The sequence below is a fragment of the Cetorhinus maximus genome, chromosome 13 (assembly GCF_964194155.1).
Source record: "Cetorhinus maximus chromosome 13, sCetMax3.hap1.1, whole genome shotgun sequence".
NCBI lineage: Eukaryota > Metazoa > Chordata > Chondrichthyes > Lamniformes > Cetorhinidae > Cetorhinus > Cetorhinus maximus.
The window spans coordinates 103,320,381-103,345,102 of NC_135891.1; the positions used below are offsets into that span (position 1 = coordinate 103,320,381).

Genomic DNA, 24,722 nt, shown 5'->3' on the forward strand with positions numbered 1-24,722 from the left:
GGACCTAAGACAGTGACTTTGGTCTTCCCAATGTTTAATTGGAGGAATTTCTGCTCATTCAGTATTGAATGTTAGATTAGCAGTCTTATAATTTAAAACCAGGATGTACTTATTCCTCTGAAATCGATTGACTTGTTAGCGATTCATGACAGTGTGTTCACTTTACAACACCCCATTGCAAACTGGATGAGCTTTACCTATCATTACTGCTTGCGCCATAGGCTTCTACTTGCAACTAACATGAATGTGTATTCAATGGGGGAAGTAGGTCGCACGCACTGAGCCGTGAGAATTCACCTAAACTAGTGCACCAATGGGGTACAGTGAAGTAGACTTCTTTAATACCCCTTGCTCACTGTCGTGGTGCTGTGCAATGCAGTGATTGCAATATAACACAGCATCAGTTGTGACGCTTGATGGATCCACTGTCTCTTCAGTTGCAATCCAGTCTAATCTTATATAGTTCAATTGGGGTTTACGTGTATTGTAATAAAATTAATAACTGAATGAGTTTTCTGTTGTGTAGCATCCATGAATCCAATGTAAATCCTGTTAGGAAATAGAGGGTTTAAGTAAATTATGTGTATTTGGGTATATTAAAAATAAGGTATATCTTTAATGTTTAAGTTTGATTTATATTTCTGTATTTGTCTAAGAAAATGAGAAGTTGAGTTTTAATTTCACTTTTTAAAAGATGCCTGCATTTCATGATGAGATTTTTACGACTCTTGAAAGAGTTAAAGCAAATACGAAGAGAAAAAACTCCTAAGATAAAAGCAAAAAACTGCGGATGCTGGAAATCCAAAACAAAAACAAAAATACCTGGAAAAGCTCAGCCGGTCTGGCAGCATCTGCGGAGAGGAACACAGTTAACGTTTCGAGTCCGAATGACCCTTCAACAGAACTAAGTAAAAATAGAAGAGAGGTGAAATATAAGCTGGTTTAAGGGGGTGGGGGGGTGGGACAAGTAGAGCTGGATAGAGGGCCAGTGATATTTGGTATCCAGGTATTTTTGTTGTTGTTTTAGAAAAAACTCCTGTTGCCTAGCAACAGGGGCCCAGAGAGGGAGGCCCCAACCCGTGCACGCGCACACACATGCAACACTAAAGAAAGGCAGTTTGAGTTGAGTTGGAAGCAGTTGTGAGCAGAAGCAGGTTCCAGAAACTAAAGAATAAAGTCCCCAAATCTAGGGGAGTGGAACAGGAAAGAAGAGAGTCTAGTCAAAGGACAGGAATCTGGAAGAGATTCTATTCTGTAGAAGTGAAAGTAAGGAGCAGAGAGGAAGGCTTCAAGCTTAAAGAGAGGAAAGCTGCAGGGTGCAAATATAAAGCAATATAGGTATGAGAGAAGCCAGAAGGTCCAAGCAGACAGCTGAAGGTCTGTGATTCTTTACTATGCCCATGTGTAGCAATGGTGTACTTTTGACGGCTGAGTCAGCGAGAGAGAGTGTGTAGAAGACAGCTTAAATGCACATGGTAGATCCAAGGGAGAGGAACATCGGAATTAGAGTTCGAAATGCTGGAGGTAGACCCTTGCGGAAGGCGTCAGTTTGGGAGAAGGTTCCAAAGTGAGTTTTTGGAGTCGAGATTGGAAACCCTTGTGAAAGATGGAGTTCAGTGAGACCAGTTGCCTCGTGGTGTAACAAGTGTCTGGGGAGAGTTGAGGAGAGATCCATAGCACCTGTTTGGGGTAGCATCTGTCACTTGGTTTCAAAATGTGGTGTGCTTGACCTCAGGTCATCTATTGGTTTGAATAGATTATATACTTTAAACAAAGTGTAAGATAGCTTTTGTAACTTGTGTTACACTTACAAATCTGTACATATCTGTAAAGGTATAGTTCTGGGTGAAGGAGTATTGCAATATTGTTCATCTTGTCCTGTTTAATAAATGGTTTATTCTTTTGTTAAAGTTCATCAGTTGACCCCTGTGACTGTTCAGTAGCCACTCTCCACATATCTAAACCAAAAAAATATATAAGTTAGGATCTATCATGCTAGACTCCATCCTGAGATCAGGCTTGTCCAGTAGTAGCATCAGCTAGCACCATAACAATCCAACAGCTCTAACAAAGCACAAAGGTGTTGATCTGCATTTGAAAAGTGTTGCCCCATCTCAAAGGGCAAGTGAATTTCGAGACCTCTAATTAAAGTGGTGGTAGTTTGTACTTTTTTTTACAAACTAACTCCAGTTGTTTAATTATTTGGTTTCTGTTGTTCACCTGTCACTCTTTAATCTTCCTATGAAAGTGCATAGTGTCATTATGCTGTGACTATTCAGTTGAACATTCAATTTGTAAATATCGTAAAACTGACAGGGTGTCAGGGCGTCTCTGACGATACCTATTGCTTTCTGTACTTTGATCAGCATAAAGACACAGTGTAAGCTAACAGCTGGTCAACACACGCAAGAGTTGGAAAAGGAAACACTGTTAGGCCTTATCTTAACTACCGTGGAAAGAGCTTTATCAGCTGACCCCAAAATTAAGCTACTTTTTATGATTGCAAGCAGTTACTGGGAGACTTACTGTGCACTAGCTGCTGTTAAATTATAAACGTGTTTCTTATCAATGTGATCATTTTGCCATACCTAATGCACAGAAGAAACTTTCCCCTGAGATGTTTCTGTAGCAAGTCCCCTTGCAACAAAGGTAAAACTACAAGAGCAGGCATGGGCCTTGGCAGAGCTGTGCCTTCCCCTCCCACCTGTTGGTGCTGAACTCTATTTGTCGGTTAAATAAAAATAACTTGTTTGAAAGTGTTTTTTTTAAACAATTTTGAGAACCTTTTCCAATTCTAAATATGTCATCTTTGTACTAGATGCTGCTGCTAAGATCTCACTGTTCCACTGACCTGGCCATTCCAGATATCTGATATCAAAAAGATTACAAGTCCCATTTTCCATCCAGCTACTAGGGGCACTGTTACCAGTGTTGCATAATATGATGATTCAGTTATGATGTTAGCGGTGTCATTTTTAATGGTTTCATTTATTCCTTTCCAGTCTCCAGTGAGGTAAAGTTTCACCCTTGCAGATTAATAGCTTATGGCCCAGAATTGAGCACACTCTTGCTTAACATTCCGTTCCAAAATCACAGTTTGAACAATTTTTGATTTTCCTATTATTGATATTGTTCGTCAGAGAAATAAAACTTATTTTTAAAGGTTGGGTTTGTATCTGTTCCCTAATTTTCTCCTCCCTATGCTTGCTGACCTACGTTGGCTCCGGGTCTAGCAACTTCTCAATTTTAAATTCTCACCCTGGTTTCCAAATCCCTCCATGGCCTTGGCCCTTCCTATCTCTGTAACCTTTTACAACCCACCGAGATCTCTGCGCTGCTCTGATTCTGGCATTTTGTTCATCCCTGATTTTAATGGCTTCATTATTGGAGAGGATCCTTCCAACTGTCCTGAACCCTAGGCTCTGGAATTACCTCCCTAAACCTCTTCCACCTTCTACACTTCTCTCTTAAACACATCTTAAAGCCTACCTCTTTGCCCAGGCTTTTGGTCACCTATCCAATAACTGCTTCTGTGTCTTGGTGTATAATTTTGTATGCAAAGCACCTTGGGACATGTTATTATGTTATAGATGCTATTTAAATGCAACTCCTCTTTCTGTATTCTTGGAACTATAGATGAGAACGTGGAACACTCTGACATGTAGACACTTCATGGTTACTGACAAATTGACGCAAGAAAGTAATGTGTGAAAGGATGTTTCATCAACTGCTTTGCCTCCCTCTGAGATGACCTGGAAAGTTGAAGGGGACTGGTATCTGAACTCTGATCTCTTGAGGATCACAATACAGTTTTCTATACATTATCATCTGATGATATTAATAAGCCAAATCAGGCATTTAGAGTATGGTAGGTGTAGAAAGGAGCTGATATGGCAATTCTCAGGTAGTCCTGAAGTTTCCATATCTATCAGACAGAAGATACCTGAATCTCATTAGGACTTAAATCATGAAAGTGAGAGTTGAAGAAAAATACCCTAATTCCTTTCATTAACCAGCCCTGTCATCTTTTTTTTGGTATGGCGATGCACATTTATAGAAAGAGACCATCTTGTCTCTTTGTTTTCTGGCATTGATGTTGTAAGGAAAACATAAATACATCTTCGATCCACTTTATAAAATGCAAATGTTGCTTACTGGCAAAATGCTTGCTGGCTGCAGCAAGTTGCTTTTCCCTTTCCCTGCTCATTGATTCTAGTGGGATAAAGCCTGTGCAGCTGTGTGGAGTTCAAAGTGACTCCTTGCTATATAAAAGAATTACTCAATCAGCTAGACACATACTAGCTGTCTGCTCTTCAAGTGGAAAATAATTACCAAATTATAGTCAGCATGAGTGATGCAGTCAAATTTCAAAGGCACGCCTATCAACTCTCTGTTCACAATATCCTTACCTGTGACTAATTATCTAGTGAAAGGTTACGAATTTATTAAATTAGCCTGTGGCCCTAGGGAACAGCAGTTGGTCAATTCTCTCCTGACAAGAGCCTCTGTGAAGCCTATTCATATTGTGTAATCTGGCATTTTAAATGTCTCCAAGCACTTTAAATGCAACTAAGACACTGCTAGACAACAGTGTTCCCTTTCACTTTTATGACATTTGCATCTCACTTTGCAGGAATCCCTCAACTGAAAGACTTTGCAGTGAGGCAATAGTTCATTTGCAAGCAAATCTGTGCAAATAGGTTGCTGTAATAGATATTGTATAATGTAGCTCACGTGGATTACTTTGACCAGGGAGTGAGGAAGCAGTGGAGGGAGGGGGCATGGAAGGTTAGGGAGGCAAATGCCTTACCATGTCCATGAAGTCAGTTACTAGCTGTGTGGCTTTCAGGTGAGAGTAGACATTTAAGATGGTGAAAACTGTTGTATCTCCACCCTTCCTATATCAGTTGTATGCGACTGCATCTTAACTCTTGAAACAAGGAAGTGACACAGTTTTGGGCATCTGCGTATATCAGACAATATCATGCCTGTGTCCCTTGTTTTATTATGTTATTTGTAGCATCAAATTAAAAATGAGGCCTTTCACCTTTTGAGAGGTTGGCAGGGGTTGCGAAGGGAGGGCTAAGAAAAGAGGTAGAGAGGCAAGTGAAACTAGAAGACAAAGAAGTTGGAAATAAAGTGTATCCCTTATTTTTGTTTCATTTTAGTATAGCACCAGGAGGGGTGCCTTTACGCTATGTAGACCAGGTAGGCTGCACATTTAGTGCTAAATTGGCTTGCGCCAACAGAGACTGTAGACATAGTTGCATTCAGCATGCCTGGATAGGCAAGGCAAAAATCTGGCAGGGTTCCCGTCTACATTGCTTCCAGTAACATACTAGAAAGTGCATGTGCGTGGATTTTGACGAGGTCAGCATTAGGTCACGGTGTTATGCCCCACCGGTGGTGAACCGTTGAAATAAGGGGAACAATTTTCCCCCCTCCCCCTTCAGGTCCCGCTACCTTCCTGGTGTGTCTCGATGCTAACCACACTTGAGCAGACACCAGGCACAAGCTGGTCCAGACCCCAAGGTCTGAGCAAGGCTGCTCATCCTGATTTGCGATTTTCCACTTCTGCCTGTTGTTCAAGTAGTGCGTGGAATCGAGCTTGGGCAGGTCACTAGTGAAAGTGTTGATACATGTCCATGGACTTGCCAGAATCACTGACCGTTTCATGCCTTGCAAGCATTCTAGCTCTTTTTATAAGCTTCGGAGACTGGGACAACTTACAGCAAGCACCTCAAAGCACTGGAGAAGTACCACCAGCGGTGCCTTCACAAGATCCTCCAAATCTGGTGGCAAGAAAAGCGGTCTAACAGCAATGTCCTCTCCCATGCCAAAATGCACAGCATCAATGCACTAATCACTCAAAACCAGCTCCCCTGGGCAGAACATGCGGTTCATATGCCTGACACTGGACTCTCGAAGCAACTGCTCTCCCCAGAAGTTGGTCACCACAGTAGTCTCCCAGGAGGGCAGCGGAAACACTTCAGGGATGCTTTGAGGACATCCCTAAAGAGGCCAAACATCCTCATCGACTCATGGGAGACCCTGGCCTGTGACTGATCTAAATGAACCTTCTCCATTTTGAAGGGCAGCAAACACATTAGGAGACTTCGGGAATATGCAGAGGTGAGATTGAGGCATGGAGAAAGTGCACAAACCTCAAAACAACTCCTCAACCTTACCCTACAAGCACCATCTGCCCCGCATGTGGCAGATTATGCAATGGAAGTTTCAGCTGTTTTGGAAGACCTCAAACCAGAGTGGAAGCAAATAATCTTCCATCTTGAAGAATTGCCTAAGAAAAAGGGAAGAGCTCATTAAAATCAGGGCTTCTGTATAATATTAATTCCTGGATAATAAAACAAGTGTTAAGCATGTGTGTTGGCCGTGCAAATTTTCATTTTAAAGCTGATGGTGTATTTGCTATGATCTGAACTTAATTTTATCTTTGTTTTCAAATGCTTTGGTAAAACTTCATCCATTCCGTTTCCTTGGTTCCACTCTTCGTCTTTCACCCCCTTCCCATTTTCTCTCATTTACCTATGCATTATCAGTTATAAGATGCACTTCTAAATGAGGGGTCCATTATAAGTTTCTCAACAAGAAAAATGTGATTACTGGCACTTGTGCTCAGCTAAGCTTCCAATCTCATATTTTCTCCAACACTAATACTGCCTACTCTTACCTCAAATATCCATCTCTGCCCCTGCCTCAGCCCATCTGCAGTCAAAACCTCCATTCATGCTTTTGTTATCTCAAGTTGACTATGTCATTGTTTTCCTGATGAACCTTCCATCTACTGTAAACTCCAGCTCATCCAAAACTCTGTTGCTGGTATCCTAACTCGCACCATGTCCTGTTTACCTGTCACCACTGTACTCACTAGCCTACATTGTCCGGACCCAGCATCACTTCAAATTTAAAATTCTCATCCTTGTGTTTGAATCCCTCCATGGTTACACAGTCTCCTGATCTCTAACCACTCTGAGATCTCTGTGCCCTTCCAATTATGGCCTCTTGTACATTCCAAATTTCCCTTGGCTCACTGGCAATTGTCTCCCTAAAACTCACTACCTCTCTCTTTCCTCTTTTAAAGAGCTCCTTAAAACCGACCTCTTTGACCAAGCTTTTGGTCAACTGTCCTAATATTTGACTTGGTGTCATATTTTGTCCGGTAATGCCTCTGGGATGTTTTACCATGTAAATGGAGGTATATAAATGCAAGTTGTCGCTCAATTTGAGCGCAGGGTTAAGTAATTGTGTGAGAAGTGATGTGTAAGTCAGGGTTGGGAGAGTGAAATGTCAGTCATTTCAGTGAGCATGACGTGTGCAAAGGTCAATGCTTGAGAGTCTTATCCAACCCAAAAATGAGATCCTGGTGGAATGGACCCTGGAGTTCCACCTGTGCCAATCCTTGGGCAATGGTAATAAAAGCTGATAATTTATGATTTAGTAGTAGAGAGGAACATTACAAGTGCATAGCAGGTACAATCGTCTGTGTAAAAGTAGCATTGTTAGCAAAATGGAAAGATAACATTACAATTCAAAAGAGAAAAATTAAAGTTTCAATTAAAATTTATATATCCTTTTCTGCGTAAAATGTATGGCTGCTGCCACGAAAATAGTTCCTACCCAGCAAACTTTTGCTTCTGCTTCTAGGAAGAAATGAATCCATCCACATATTGTCTGATAGCTGAGAAGCTGTTCAGGGTGTGACAATAGCTTCTGAAAATGGCTTGTGAAACTAAACACAAAGCAGTGAGATATAGAAATGTGATGGATTGTGCAGTGCTCAGCCCCTTTGTTTAAATAAGATTCCTTTTTCATTTGTGGTTGTACGTTGAATATTCACATTTTTAATGTAGTCGCTAATGAAAGGGTAGGGTCTCTGGGTAAATGGAGTGTGAAATGGTTGCTTGTTCTGGATAGCTGTGCATTAGTCTGAATCATTTTCTGCTTGAGAAAAGTGGCGTCTGCACCCCCAAGTTCTCCTCCCCTGAAGGCCCTGACCCTCCATGGAGCCTGCTGTTCTCTGAACATATCCAAGTGGCCATTCACTGAAGATAGCAGCAGTCTATTAGATTGGTTGGGGGAGAGTTTGACATGCATTTTTCATCAGATAGCAACTCCGGCATGTTGGTTTACTACCAACCCCCACTCTCCGCCCAACCACTGCACACTGAAGCTAATTGCAGCATTCTTGAACAGTGCTAACGCTGATTCCAGCTAAGTCAGCCAGGACTGTCGTTGAATTACAAACTGAGTGACACGTTTATTAGCAGTGCCATTGGGAAGCTCACCTCCTGTTTATAAATGTGCAGTTGCAGTTTTGCTATTTGTATTAGGAAGTCATAATTGATTTCCTTGTATTATATGATAGCATGTCAAACAACCATCTTTTCCAGTACGCTCAAAATAGCAATGATTTTTTAGACTGTATAGCATGCAATAAAAATTTTATATTCGATTATGTTTAGATTGTATGCAATTAATCCTGATGGATGTCTGGCTATGTAATTTGCTAGAAAAATTGCTATCATTGAACCAGGGTTTCTGCAAATGTTAAATCTGAAACTTACATATTTTTTGGACTACTCTGTTCACCTCATGATTGAAGCTGAATATTCTTGAATGAAGTACTAGAAGCATCAAACATCTGAAATGGATGTTTCATTTAAATTCAATGCAAGATGGTTGAAAAATTCAAACTATTCTCATGCTCAAATGGAGGTCACGTTCATCACATGAGGCCTAGGACTGTTAAATTGACATAATCATTAGGGACAAGGCTGTTGTTACAAAAGCACAGAGGGCCTACCCTGTACTGGAATGTTTTTCCTATTGTGAAGTCTGCTACATGTCAGGCAATCATGTACAGAAGTCTGGTGTTGCCATAACACCACATTGAAAATGAGACTTTTTTCCATAAAAAGATATAGCAGAAAGCTGCCTGCCTCTTGGACTGTGTTTTATATTATTTGACCAGATTTTTTCTTTCAGGACTGGTTGTGGTTCTACAAATGGAGCACAACAGTGGCAAAAATGCACCCAGTTCCAAATGAGACTGTTATTCTCCTCTACCGTCTCAACTGGGTAGGACATGAGCTTCTTCTTTCTTATCTGCTGTATATGAATGACAATGGGGAAGCAGAACCTGCCAAGCTACCCAATATTCCTTTCTTTCTAAAACAAAAACAAAAATATCTGGAAAAACTCAGCAGGTCTGGCAGCATCTGTGAGAGTTAACGTTTCGAGTCCGCATGAACTTTGTCCCGCCGCCCCCATTCCCAAGACACTAGGCTGTCCTTCATCTTCAGCTGAAAGTGAAAGTTGTGTTTTGATTATGGGGTGGGGTGTGGGGGCCTGTATACCTTTTAAACTGGGTGCTGCAATACCACACTGCATTTTCTTCCCTCTTGGTGGCAAAGATCTAGCTGGATGTCCTATCTGCGTATTTTGAGGGCAGGATCATACTTAGCTGTGATAACCTTCACAGTCAGTTAGTCACCCACAGCTGCCTAACTAAGTTCATGCAGAAAAAATGGCAGTTCAGGGGAAATGTCCATGGGTGACTGGCAGTTATTGTGCAGTACGCCAAGAAATGACTCTGCTTTCAGGAGAGGAGAACAGAGCTGATTTTCCAAAAACATTTGGCTTTTAACGGATGTATTGTTCAGTTTGGAATCATGTGATATCGGCAACAGCTGGAGGAGAAATAACAGCTCTGAACATTGACAGCAACGTTTGAACTAATGCGAGGATTATAGATGACATGCTGTTGAAATGTGGAACAATTTAAATTAGGAGCCAGATTGTTTTGCCTTTTAGATTGAGGTCAAAACCTATGCAAAGAAACTTGTGATACTTCTGTTCTGTAACCATTCTTTGATTCTCTAAGATGACGTATTGCAAGTACAGGGCACGAGACAGCACAGGATAAGGGCAGGGCTCCAGTAACTTTGTGTTGGCACTGGTGCAGTATTAACAGCTGTCATGTGCACCACAGGACTAAACTGTTTAGTTAAGTAACACAGTCTGCTCTGTTATTTCTTTCCCCTCCTAACTTTTTTTCTCTTAAGATATTGACTCCCTGCGTAGATTCAATTTCGTTATTACTGGCAGTTACACAACACGTAACACAAGTGGCTGATCTTTCCCCGCCAGTTTTCTCCCCCGCCCTTTTCGCCTCATCTGAAAGGGATGACACTTGCCGGGATATGATTCCATTAACACTGATACCAATCACATCCAGACAGTTGTGGTCCAAATGATACTAGCAGATTGCAGTTAGGCGCAGGAATCTAAGCTGATTTAGGTTTCCTCTCCTTTCTGAGCCGAGATTATATCATCAGCACAAACCAGGAATGGCTCAGTACTATACCAGACTGTTCTTTTAGACACTTAACTATCAGGGCGGTTTGTTCTGTCAATTCAGTACTATTTAAAATAACAAACAACTTGACAACACAGCTGCTCCCAGGCCTCTAGCCCCAGCTGTCTTACTGTTCATCACAAGGTGTGTCCTGATCATTGGTGCATGGAGTTGAGACGTAGGCAAAGATGCAAGAAAACCCATCTTGATTGACTTGTGTGCTCCAATTTCTTCTCCACCCCTTCCATTGTGGGAGACACCTTTTCTCTCTCCTCTATTTCTCCCAAAAGCCTGGTAACAATAGGAAATTAACCATGTGAGGAATCAATAACAACAACATGAGGTCCTGCCATAGTGTGGCCTAGCCCATTGGAGCACTAAAATGGCCAAACCACCCAGAACAGCTACTTAAAATGTTTAAATCTTGAATTAAACAGTCTTTAGGTGAGTGCAAGTGCTGTTAATGCCTAGAACTGTAGTGAAGCACATTCCTCCTGACAACGCGCTGGCCCTGAATGTTTCCTATTTCTTTCTGGTTTCCAGTTGCATGCCACCTTGTAGCTGTTGTATCGAGGGAGGCATATCCATGCCATCCCTGGGCCTTTGAATACAACAGACCGCTGTTCCAATTATTAACGGCCCTGCCCTTTCCCTTTATCCATGAACCAGCCCTTGAGCGAGATAACTATTTTACTGAAGGCTCAATCACTTGAACATTATACTGTGTGGCCTGGATGAGCATGAGTTTTTGCTGTTCTCATTAGAAAATTAGAGCTAGAAAAATGTTGCAATTCTACAGCTCTATTCTTGACGCAAAAAAGCTTGCTGCTGTTACAACATTGGTCGGAAACTGGACTTTGGCTCCCAACTCTAGCTTTAAGAAAATACAACGTTCTGATTGAATTGAATGGCATGCATTGTGATTGGAAATTAAGTTGATAGTAAAAACTCTAAATACTATCAACAGAATTGCTCTGGATGTCTGTTTTGACAACTGATTTCTTGAAGTATCCCGTGATACAAGAGGAAAATGACCTCAATCCTTTTTTGTTCATCAGAGAATTTTGCCTATAGCCTCAGCAGTTAGATAAAGATTAATTGTCAAAAACAAACATTCCTTGCATCACCTTGTGTCAACAAATCGTAGAATTCTCTTGCTGATCTAGTCAGCAGATTCTCTCTGTGGCTGGCATTGATTGTTGAGATGCGCAGCTTTTCCAGATGAAAGTCAACATCCCAGAAATTGTCATTTTTGATGCCATCAGATTGCCTGAGTAAGTTTGTTGGAGTAAGTGTGTATGCATTTTCATATTTGCTAGCAGATCTCCCATGAGAAGATAACTTGCTTAAAAGGACATACGAGCCTACGAACAAGGAGCAGGAGTAGGCCATTCAGCCCCCTCGAGCCTGCTCTGCCATTTACTAAGAGCATGGCTGATCTGATAGTAACCTAAAATCTGCATCCTGTCTACTGCCGATAACCTATTACCCCTTTGCTTACCAAGAATCTATCCACCTTGGCCTTAAAAATTTCAAAGACTCTGCTTCCTTCACCTTTTCAGGAAGAGAGTTCCAAAGACTCACAACCCTCTGAATGTAAAAATTTTGCCTCACCTCTGTTTTAATTGGACGACCCCTTATTTTTAAACAATGACCCCTAGTTTTAGATTTTCCCACAAGAGGAAACATCCTCTCCACATCAACTCTGTCAAGACCCTTCAGGATCTTGTATGTCAATCAGTCACCTCTTACTCTTCTAAACTCCAGCAGATACAAGCTTAGTCTGCCCAACCTTTCTTCATAAGACAACCCACCCATTCCAGGTATTAGTCTGGTAAGCCTTCTCTGAGCTGCTTCCAACACATTTACATCCTTCCATAAATAAGGTGACCAATACTATATACACGACTCCAAATGTGGTCTCACCAATGCCCTGTACAACCGAATACAAAAGTAGGGAGGTTATCCTTCAATTCGCCTCGCAATAAATGATAACATTCTATTTGCTTTCCTAATTACTTGCTGTACTTGTATACTAGCCTTTTGTGATTCATGTACTAAGACACCCAGATCCCTGTGCACCTCAGAACTCTGCAATCTCTCACCATTTAGATAATATGCTTCTCCTTTATTCTTCCTGCCAAAATGGACAATTCACATTTTCCCTCATTAAACTCCATCTGCCAGATCTTTGCCTACTCACTTAACCTATCTATATATGTTTGTAGCCTCCTTATGTCCTCTTCACAACTTAATTTCCTACCTATCTTTGTGTCATCAGCAAATTTGGCAACCATCCCTTCAATCCCAGTCATTCATATAAATTGTCAACAGTTGACATCCCAGCACTGATCCCTGTGGCACACCACTTGTTACATCTTGCCATCTTGAAAAAGACCCATTTATGCCTGCTCTCTGCTTCCTGTTAGCCAGCCAGTGTTCTATCCATGCCAATGTTACCCCCTATACCATGAGCTTTTATTTTCCTCAATAACCTTTGATGTGACACTTTATCAAATGCCTTCTGGAAATCTAAGTACCCGGTTCCCCTTTATCCACAGCACCTATTTCTTAAAGAACTCCAATAAATTGGTTAAACACTATTTTCCTTTCACAAAACCATGTTGTCTCTGCCTGATGAGTTTGAGCTTATCCAAGTGCCCTGCAATAACTACTTTAATATTGGTTCCAACATTTTCCCGACGACAGATGTTAAGCTAACTAGCCTGTAGTTTCCTGCTTTCTGTCTGTCTCCCTTTTTGAATAATGGAGTTATGTTTGCTGTCTTCCAACCTAATGGGACCTTCCCCAAATCTTAGGACGTTTAGGCAAATTAAAACTAATGCATCACCTATTTCACTTGACACTTCTTTTAAGACCCTAGGATGAAGCCCATCAGGACTCGGGCTCTTGTCAACCCACTGCTCCAACAATTTACTCAGTACCACCTCTCTGGTGACAGTAATTTTCATTGACTTCTTTCCCCTCTTCCATTTCCTGGTTTATAGCTGCTTCTGGGATGTTACTTGTATCCTCTATAGTGAAAACTGATGCAAAATACCTGTTCAATTCATCTGCCATTTCCTTGTTTTCCATTATCAATTCTCCAGACTCACTTTCTATAGGACCAATGCTCACTTTGTTAACTCTCTTTTTAAAATATGCATAAAAACTCTTACTATCTGTTTTTATATTTCTGGCTAGCTTTCTCTCGTATTCTAATTTTTCCCTCCTGATTAGTCTTTAGTCATTCTTTGCTGTTCCTTATATTCCGTCCAAACTTCTGACCTTCCACCTACCTTTGCACAATTATATGCTTTTTCTTTAAGTTTGATGCTATCTTTAACCTTGCTAGTTAACCATGGTTGGTATGTCCATCTCTTGGACTTTTCCTTAGTCAATGGAATGTATCTATTCTGTGCATTCTGAAATATCCTTTAAATATTAGCCACTGCATCTCTATTGACCTATCCCTTAACTTAATTGCCAATTCACTTTCGCCAGCTCAGCTTTCATGCCCTCATAATTGCCCATATTTAAGCTTAAAAACTTAGTCTCAGACCCATTCCTCTCTCCCTCAAACTGAATGTAAAATTCATTCATATTATGGTCACTGCTACCTAGGGGGCGCCTTCACTATGAGATCATTAATACTCCAATCTGATTACACAATATCAGGTCTAGTATAGCCTACTCTCTGGGTGGCTCGAGAACATGTTGTTCCAAGAAACTATCCTGAAAACAATCAATGTACTCATCTAGGCTATCTTGGCCCATCTGAAGTTTTCAGTCTATGTAAATTAAAATCTTCCATGATTGTCACAGTGCCTCTCTGACAACCTCCAATTATTTCTTCCTTTATGCTCAACCCTACCATGTGGTTACTGTAAGGGGGCCTGTACCCAACTCCCACAAGTGACTTCTTGCCTTCACCATTTCTCATCTCTACCCAAACTGTTTCCATATCCTGGTTTCCTGAGCTTAGGTCATCCATCTCTATTGTGCTAATACCATCATTAACTAACAGAGCCACCACTCCACCTTTTCCTTGCTTCCTGCCCTTCCTAAATATCCTGCACCCTTCAGAATCCAGGTCTTAATCCATGTCCTCCTGCAGCCATGTCATCCATCCTGCAGCCCCCACTCTCATCCATACAAATGAAAAAACCTCAAACCTGTTGGACAATTGCAGAGGTTCTCACTCCTGTGCTTCTGCCCTCTTGAGTTCGCTCACCTGCCTCACTCGCAGTCTCACTCTCCTGTCCCTGGCCACTGACCACAGGAGCATTATGCCATGTAACATACAATTTATTCCACTGCTACTGAAGTTGACCTATATATAGTGTGGCCCTGGAAATAGCTGGAAGGCCTAATTGCTATAAATGGATATATCCTGAGGTTGGTTTAATTCCAGTTGGACATTTTGAAGTATAAGTCACCATTATGTGGGTAGATGTGCCATCGAGTTTGCACATTGTATAGTTTCACAGACAGTAATGAGACAAATAATCGGATAACTTGGTGTATTAGTTGAGGGAAACGTATTAGCCAAGCATTGGGTATACTCCTTTGCTCTTTAAAAAAATGCCATATGTTTTTCTGTCAATCTGAACAGTAAAGTTGGGGAAATGGTTTAAAGACCTAGATTTTGCAGTCAGCGGTGAATGAATCACGCTTGCAGCAACCCACAGACCTTTCGCAGGCTTTTGAGCAGTACATTATAGTCCCTAGCGATCATTTCCAGCATGGTGTCCTCTACAGGGGATCTGTGACCTGTGAGCATGGCAAACAACAGCATAGCTTTCCAATCAGATTGAAGAATCCTCATTGAGGCATGCAAAGTTTAAAATCAAGAAATGTGAATTAGAATATTTAATTAATTGTAAAAAGCATGTAGAAAAAGTGAAATGTGGAGGGACCGAAAGATAGGCTTGAGAATAATAAATCACTTAAGAAAAAGTGAAAGGTTTTAAAGTTTTTTTTTAGAAAACTCTCCAGTTATTGTGATGTGTATATTTTTATATTTGTGTTTATCTATGTATTCTGTGTAGATAAGGGTAAGCTGTGTGTGCGCATCCAGGGTTAATCAAAGGTGAGGTTGTTAGAGTCAGATCGCCTGTAGAATTTAAGGGGTGAAAGACTAAAGGTTTTATCGTCTTGCATTTTGTAATGAGGCAATATGGTGGGTGTTAACCTCCAAGGAAACAGTAGATCTGAAATTAGCATTTGAGGATAAGTTTTGAAATTGATTTGTAGCTATTACATTTCAAAGGTATCAAAGAACTTTTGCATCTTACAGGAGATTTGAGAGTGAACAGGGACAGATGTTTTAAATTTTATTGATCTGAAATAAAGGTAAAATAGGAACGTGAAAGGTTTTGACATTTGGGAACCTGAGTTTTCAAAGAAATATTTAAAGACAATGGAGAACTAAGGGGTGAAAAGGCATTTATGAAAACGGGGTTTCAGCTGTAGTAGTTGCTGAGGGAGAGTCCCACTGAAGACCAACTCTGGTGTTTTGGTTGGTGCAAAAAAGCTGTGAAAATCTTAATTGAAGAAAGCAACTCGATTTTGAGACAGGAGAATATTTGTCTCGAGGAACAGTTAGTTTTAAATCTTCCTTTGGAAAACCTACATCAGCGTGGATTTGTTCTGAGAGGTCACGGATTGTACTTCTGTTTAAAGTGAAAGCAATTTCTTGGTTTGGGTAATATTACCTGGATTTTATGGCTAAGAATCTATAAGGACGGTTACCCAGAAGAGTTTTATTGTGTACCTTTGATAAAGCATTTTGGGGGTTATTTTGTAAGATTTTTTTCTAAATGTGTATCTTTTATCTTGTGTATTTATTTTTTTTCCTTTTAACAAACATATTTTAATTGTTCAAATTTTTCAAAGTTATCACTGGAGTCCTGTGCTTTTGAGTTCAGTAGCTTTCCCTCATTTCTACAATACAGAAAAAAAATACAATCAGCTGAGGCAGATTTCAATCTGAGACCTGGCACTAACATCAGCTGCGGTTGTAATTTAATTAAATTGTCAAGGAATGAGGCTTCACACTTCTAAAATTAAATTTTACCTACCAGCTAAGTTGTTTTGCAGTAATTTTTTTATTTGTTCTAGGGATGTGAGCATCACTGGCTAGGCCAGCATTTATTGCCCTTCCCTAATTTCCCTTGTTCAAAGGGCATTTAAGAGTCAACCACATTTTTGTGGGCCTGGAGTCGCATGTAGGCCAGACCAGGTAAAGATGGCGGATTTCCTTCGCTAAAGGACATTGGTGAACCGGATGGGTTTTTACTACAACCGGCAATGGTTTTGTGGTCATCAGTCTTTTAATTCCAGATTTTTATTGAATTCAAATTTCACCTGCTATGGTGGGATTAGAACCTAGATCCCCAGAGCATTACCCTTGGGCCTCTGGATTATGAGCCCAGTGACACCACCATCCCCACCAAGGGTTATCACACTGATAAAAGTTCATTTACACCTGAATGCACTGCCCTCATCTTTTTCTGGATCGTTTAGTAAGTAAGTACTGCAACTTACAGCCCTTGTATCAACTTCAATGTTGAGTTTGTCGGTGATGTTCAAATATAGCACAGCTTGTGAAGAAGATAGCAAGTCCGGAAGCCGCTTCTGATTTACTTCACAATAATTGAATACAGTTAACCTCACAGTTGTTATTAATGAAAAATTTGGGCCATTATCTCATTCGCACTGAACTGTGTCAGCCTAGATTACATGCTCAAATTTCTGGAGTGGGACTTAAACCCATGATTTTAATGGTCTTTTGCTGGATGCAAGAACATCTTCATGTACCTAAATGATCTAGCTGATAATGAGTAGAACTTCATCTGCCCAAAATGGGGGTTGTGTTTGAAGGTTGATGGACTCTATCTTCGCTCTGTATAGTCACCCAGTCGCCAAAAACAACTTTTAACATTTCAAAAAAATGTAAGTTTCAATGCTGATGAAATTTCTTTTGAAAACATAGAAATGGGAAGAAATCACTGAATAAATATCAACTGCTGTAATTTCAGGACACAATAATAAAGCTGTTTGTTCAGCAACTTGTAATAAGACATGGGGAAATCATTTAAGTTCTGGAGGCGATACAGGGAAGAGCTGCAAGGATAGTGCTAAAGAATTGAATTATTAGAAAAGACTAGAAAAGCCTGGGCTTGTTAGTTTTGAAAAGAAGTAACTGTAGGGGGCTTGTTAGAACTACTTGAAATATTACACAATTAAGAGAAGGCGGCAAAACCAGAACACCACATCTTAAGATAAACCATGCAAATAGGACAAAGGTTCAACTGGTTCAAACTTGTGAAAGAAAAATTCAGGGTGTTCATCAGTAATTTCTTATGAAAGTAGTCATCATTTGTAATGGACTTTTGGTTAGGGTAAACGGGGGGAAATTTTGGATTTAGAAACTATTACATGTGAGGACAGTTTGGGCTTTTCTGCATGCATGAGAAGCCAATTAGCCTTTTCCTCATCTGTATCAATCTTGTGACCCTGCATGTTGTGAAGTTGGTGCGGCATTGTTGTAAAGAGTATGGGTGTGTGCTGTCAATGTGTGCAGCTTCCCCAAGTTGTTTTAACTTTTAATAAATGCTCAAGGTGTCCAATTCTGGGTACTGCACTTGAGAATAATATGAGGGCATTGGAGATGGTGCAGAAAAGATTTATCAGACTGGTTCCAGGGATGAGGGACTTTAGTTACGAGGATAGATTGGAGAAGCTGGGGTATTTTCCATAGAGATGAGTTTTTATAGAGGTGCCCGATATCACGAGGCGTCTAAACAGTGGATGGAGAGAAACTGTTCCAGTTGGCAAAGGGGCCGATAACCAGGAGATGCTGATTTAAGGTGATTGGCAAAAGAGCAATCGGTGACAAAAGGAAAAAAAAAAATTTATGCAGTGTGGTTTGGATCTGGGATGCACTGCCTGAGTGTGGTGGAGGCATTCAAAGGAATTGGATAAACAGCTGAAGAGAGAAAATTTTCAGGGGTGTGGGGAAAGTGGGGTGAGCTAAGTTGCTCTTGCAGAGAACCGACACAAACTCAAAAAGCTGCATGGCCGCCTGTGCTGTTAACTATCCTTTGATTCAGCTATCTCTGTCCAAGATCTGCTGCTGTACTGTCCCGCAACAAGTAGATGCAGCACCTTCCATCAGGAATTTTAGCAAAGTCGTCAGCATGAGTAGAAAACAGAAAATCCTATTAACATGCATCATCATGAGTACCATTGAGATTGAGTCTTACTGTTGTTGACACAGTTGAGAACATTAATTATAAACTTAGCTCATTGCACAATGTCATGCTGTTGGAGGTGTTGCCTTAACATTTCGAACATACGAAATAGGAGCAGGAGTAGGCTACTCGGCCCCTCGAATCTGCTCTGCCATTTAATAAGATTGTGACTGACCTGATTGTAATCTTAATTCCACAGCCCTGTTTACCCCAATAACCTTTCATTCCCCTTGCTTATCAAGAATCTATCCGCCTCTGCCTTAAAAATAGTCCAAGACTCTGCTTCCACTGTCTTTTGAGGTAGAGTTCCAAAGACTCACTACTACCCTCTGAGAAAAAATTTCCCCTCATTCCAGTCTTAAATGAGTGACCCCTTATTTTTAAACTGTGATCCTTACTTCTAGATTATCCCACAAGAGGAAACATCCTTTTCACTTGCACCCTGTCAAGAAGACCCCCTCAGGATCCTATATTTCAATCAAGTCGCCTCTTACTCGTCTGAACTCCAGCGGATACAAGCCTAGCCTGTCCAACCTTTCCTCTAAACCAACCTGCCCTTTCCAGATATTAGTCTAGTAAACCTCTCTGAACTGTTTCCAAAGCATTTACATCCTCCATGTAGTCTCATTACATCCTCCATGTAGTCTCACCAATGCCCTGTACAACTGAAGCCTAACCTCCCCCCTACTTTTGTATTCAATTCCCCTCACAATAATAGAATTCTATTGGCTTTTCTAATTACTTGCTGTACCTGCATGCAATCCTTTTGCGATTCATGCACTAGGAGACCCAGATCTCTCGGCATCTCCGAGCTCTGCAATCTCTCACCATTTAGATAATATACTGCTTTTTTTATTCTTCCTTCCAAAATGGGCAATTTCACATTTTCCCAAATTATACTCCATTTGCCAGAGCTTTGCCCACTCACTTAACCTATCTACTTCCCTTCGTATGGATGTTAAACCAAAGTTCTGTCTGTCTGTTCAGATGGACACAAAAATTTGCATAATACTATGCCAAGAGGAGCATTGAATTTTCCCTGTGCCCTGGCAATTATTCCACATTCTGTACCATTGGAACAAATTAGTTGATCATTCACCTTTGTGCAGTTTATGGGAAATTGCTGTGAGCATATTGGATACTGTGATAACTTACAAATCAGTATGATGCCACCTCAAAATAAAGCACTTTAGGACATCCTAAGATCACATAAGGCACTATATAAATACGTTATTTTTACTACATTGCAGATTTCTGTTTGCTCTTGTTTTTCAACTGTGATTGCTGTTGGATTATATTCTAAATGCAGTATAAGTCAGTTGTGATGGGCGTTAACCTGAACTACACTTAGTGATTGCAAATACAGCATTAAATTAAAAAAGATAAAAAGGTGAACTATTTGTTGGGACCTGTTAAGTGATGAGCCTCTCACATGCTTGATTTCTTTCTCCTTACAGATATGGAATCAGTCCTGAAAACATTATATTGTATGGACAGAGTATTGGTACCGTTCCGACTGTAGACTTGGCTTCCCGGTATGAGTGTGCTGCCGTTATTCTGCACTCTCCTCTGACCTCAGGAATGCGGGTGGCATTCCCAGACACAAAGAAAACATACTGCTTTGATGCATTCCCCAAGTAAGTGCCCACTACCATGATTTAACAAGAGCTTGTATGCTGAGCTGATTCCTTGTTAATTCCCATCATGCCCTTTTAAAGTGACAACTCAAGGTATCTAATCCTATCAACAAAATGCATGTCTGGAAAACAAAGGTTATAGATAATAAATCACTTGTGACAAGGCCAACAATAACTAAGTGTGCTGCAGATGGTAGAATCTACTGTATATTGTGTGATCTCAGTCTATGTGATTATTGCAGAGTAGATGTAGTACATTTCAATGCCTGGTAGTAAGTCATAAAGCATAATTCATAGGATTACATACAGCACAGAAGCAGGCCATTTGGCCCAAATGGACCAATGCCGTGTTTATGCTCCACTCGAGCCTCCTCCCATCTTTCCTCATCTACTATCATAATCCTTTATTCTATCTCCCTCCTATGTTTGCCTAGCTTCCCTTTAAATGCATCTATAGTATTGGCTTCAACCACTCCCTGTGACAGCACATTCAACATTTTCACCACTCTGGGCAGACAAGTTTCTTCTAAATTCCCTATTGGATTCCTTGGTGACCACCTTAAATTGATGGCCTCTATTTGTACTCTTTCCCCACTAGAGAAAGTATTCTCTCTGCATCCATTGTGCCAAAACCTTCCACAATTTTAAAGGCCTCTATTTGGTCACCCATCAGCCTTTTTCCCCAAGAGCCTTTCAATCCTTCCCTGATATGTATATCCACGCATTTCTGGTGTTATTGTTGTAAACCTTCTCTGCGCCCTCTCCAGTGCTTCTAAACCCTTTTTATAATATGGCAACCAGAGCTGCAGACGTTACTCTTGCCGAGATTCAATACAGGTATAGCATAACTTTCCTACTTTTCAATTGTATCCATCTAGAAATAAAACCTGGTACTGTACTTGTTTTTTATGACCTTGCTAACCTGTGGTGCAACTTTTAATGATTGGTTTATTTGTATGCTGAGATCCCTTTATTCCTCTATCCCACCTAGACTTGTACCTTCCAAATAACGTGACCTCTATATTCTTGCTATCAAAATGTACTACCTCACATTTATCTGTTTTGAGCTTCATTTGCCAATTATTTGCCCATTCTGCAAGTTTATTAATGACCTCCTGTAATTTATTGCAGTCCTCCCCAGTATTGACTGTCCTCATCAATCTGGTGCCATGCATAAATCTAAAAATTGTGTTTTAGATTGCAATGTTTAAATCATTAAATTGTGAACAGTGGTCCCAGCACTGATCCTTGTGGAACACTGTTTCCCACCTTCTGCAACTCTAAATAACTACCTGAGGTTAGAAAGCAAGATGAGTTGGCAGTGTGCTGGGTAAACTGATGTGTGCACATCATTGGATTTCTGCGCATGCACAGACCAGTGCAGATGTGTATCGGTGGCCATATTGCACAGCCATATTGCTTTGGCAGGGGCAGTGTTCTTCCAATGCTACAGCTGTAGTATGATTATACGCTTATGTAAACCAGTGGAAAGGGATGCAGCAAACCAGTTATCAGCTGTGGTAGCTTTTCAGCCTACATGATTTAGCAACTTCCCACACAAGCACAATGGTGGTAAATCAGTGATTGAACCTCCCACTCCAAAGGCCCTGCTTCCAAGGCTGTGTTTACAGAATTTTACATTTAAAGCTTTCTTAACATTTTCAGAATATACTAAAATGTGTGGCACGGCAAGTCATTGAGAACCAAAGCAAGTTACAAGAAGACCTTGATCAGATGGTGAAATTGGATTAAAAATCCAATGTCAATAAATGCGGAGTAATATAATTTTGCATTTTAAAATTTTTGTATTTTGGGGCAGAAGATTGAGTGGTACAGGAGAGTGGATGTTTGCATTCCACAAGCCTTTAAAATCAACATTTCAAATAACATTATTGAATACTGAATTTTGAGAAGGTGGCATATAAGTTAACAAGTGTGATTTAATGTTGAATGCGTTAGTGTGACCTCCGTTGTAGTTTTGGGTTGCACGCTATTGGAAGGATGTTGAGGTAATAGAGAGAATACAGCAAAAATTCAGTAAGATGTTGCCTGGTATGTACAAGTACAAAGAGTGAGTCAGAAAATTTGAGCTATTTTCTTTAGAAGAATGACAATGTAAGGATAATGTGTTTAAAATTATGATAAAAGGCTAAAAATATAAGAGATTAGCACAGAGTAGGAGAAACGTTTTTGCACAGTTGGCTGTGAGGCTATTGAATACGCTACCAGAGTTAGCAATTGAAATGGAAACCATGTCAAAATTTAAGAATAGATTATGGTAATTGGTTGGGAGCAGGGATAAAGGGAGAAATTAGTGAGAAATAACAAGTGATGTACCAATGACCTGTACTGGAACCTCAGTTTTCACCATATATATCATTGACTTACATGAATGGTTAGCTGTATATCCAAGTCAGCAGATGACATTAAGCTTAAAGGCCAGTAAATCATGTAGATGGGAGCAGGATGTTTCAGAGGGACTTAAACAGATTGTGTGCGCAAAACTACAGCAAATGGTGTTCAATGTGGGCAAGTGAGGTCAAGAAAGATGAATTGGAGTATTTTCTAAATGACGAGAAACAAATTGTGGGTGGGGGGGTGGGCAAAGATATTTGGAAGCCTCAAGTACTAGTAAACAGGTAGAAAAAGCAATTAGAACAGCCGATAGAATGTTGGCCTTTATTTCAAAAAGGCTAGGATATGATGGGGAGGAGGTTATGTTTCCAAGAGTCCTGATCAGACCCTGTCTGAATTTCAGCACTGCATTCAGTTTTGGGCACTGTCCCTCTGGAAGGAGATATTGACCTTGGAGGGGTTTCATCATAGATTTAACAAAATGATACTGGGGCTTGGAGGGTTAAATTAAGAGGCAGTATTGCATAAACCTGGCTTGCCTTCCCTTGAGTATAGCAGATTGAGGCGTTTTCTCCAAACTGGTGTGGATGCTAAAACAGAAACAAAAATAGCTGGAAAAACTCAGCAGGTCTGACAGCATCTGTGGAAAGGAAGACAGAGTTAACGTTTCGAGTCCGTATGACTCCTCTTCGTGGTGTGGATGCTAATTCAATGTCAATTGTCAGAACTGAAATCCATGGATTTTTATTTGATAGAAGTATCAAGGAATATGGGGTAAGGCTGGAATCTGCAATTGAAGTACAAATCCGTCATGATCTGATTGAGTGATGGAACTGGCACAAGAGCTTGCATGGCTTACTCCTGTTCCTGTTGGATAAGATGGTTGAAGGAAAGGGAAATAAACTGATATGGAAGCAGGGCAAAACCATGGGGTTAGGATGACTGGGATTATGGACAATTCACCAATATGGACTAGTTGGGCCAAAGGGTCTGTTTCCATGTTGTAATTTATCTGTTTCAGATTCAATAATGATCCAATAGCTCTTGTCAAATCTTGAGGGAACAGTACCAAGAGTGTATAATATTTCAATGCAACTTTTATCATATGTCTTGGATTGACAAATAGTTACAGATGAGGGAGGCCATTCAACCCAACTGAATTCATCCATCCAGAGGAATCCTGAAGTCATTTTAGCATCCAATTACTCCATAAATGATTCGAGGGTTTTGTGATGGTTGTATGTAGAAGAATTTGTTGACCTTGAGTTTACTTTTAATTGTTTTGAATATGTCACTTTGTCCTACTCTCTCAATTTAATTTAATGTAATAAATCTAATTTTTCATTTCTATGCTTGTAACTGTGGTCCAATGCACCACTAAAATACTAGTTCACATGCACCGACTCCCTTCCAAAATTTTCTGCATAATTCAGGTCTTTGGCATTAGTAATCAGCCTCATGACTTACACTTGTAAAGATGTGAAATGTTTTCATGAAATTTGCTGTCTCAGCCTAGCGGCAGCACTGTGTACACACTCATTGGGGCATCTCTACATGTGTCTGGTCTGTCTGGTGGTGTGCATCACATGCATTTCACAGGCACAGATGTCAGTATGAGGTGGGACATGGGTTCACCCTCCCAAATAGCCATTTCCCCATCTTAACAAGACTGCCTGGAATTGACACTGTTATGAACAGGAGGGAAGGTTAATTTAAACAGCACTAATTTTTCCTTACACCACCTGTCCGTAAACAGAAAGGTGTTTTTGATTTGTCTCCTTCTTTACAAGTGGTAGCATATTTCCCACCCCCTCGGGATTGGAGTGATCCAATTTTCTATTAATAATCCCACAGCAAATTCGCGAGAGGCTGAACTCAAAGGGTCAGTTTATTTGTGCATACTCAAAACGCAAAAGGAGGGTCTCAACATTGCCACCACACTGAGACAGTGCAAAGAAAGATTTGCAGTGCAGAGACTACAGAGAAAAGAAATATTGTTTCACGTGGGTTCCAGAGTCAAGAATGAAAGTCCAATGAGGTATTCCTTCGCTGAGGTTGGCAGGTTGAAAAACGATGCTGTATAATTAATTTTAA

At 40.5% G+C, this 24,722-nt stretch overlaps 1 protein-coding gene across 1 annotated transcript in view; it reads left to right on the top strand.

Moving 5' to 3' along the window:
* The window catches only part of LOC144688901 (alpha/beta hydrolase domain-containing protein 17B-like), a 67,450-nt gene that overhangs the window by 31,413 nt on the left and 11,315 nt on the right, over positions 1-24,722 (top strand). Inside the window, exon 3 of the mRNA XM_078555924.1 lies at positions 20,094-20,273. Coding sequence (XP_078412050.1) covers positions 20,094-20,273 — 180 coding nt within the window. The remainder of the gene's footprint in view (positions 1-20,093; positions 20,274-24,722) is intronic.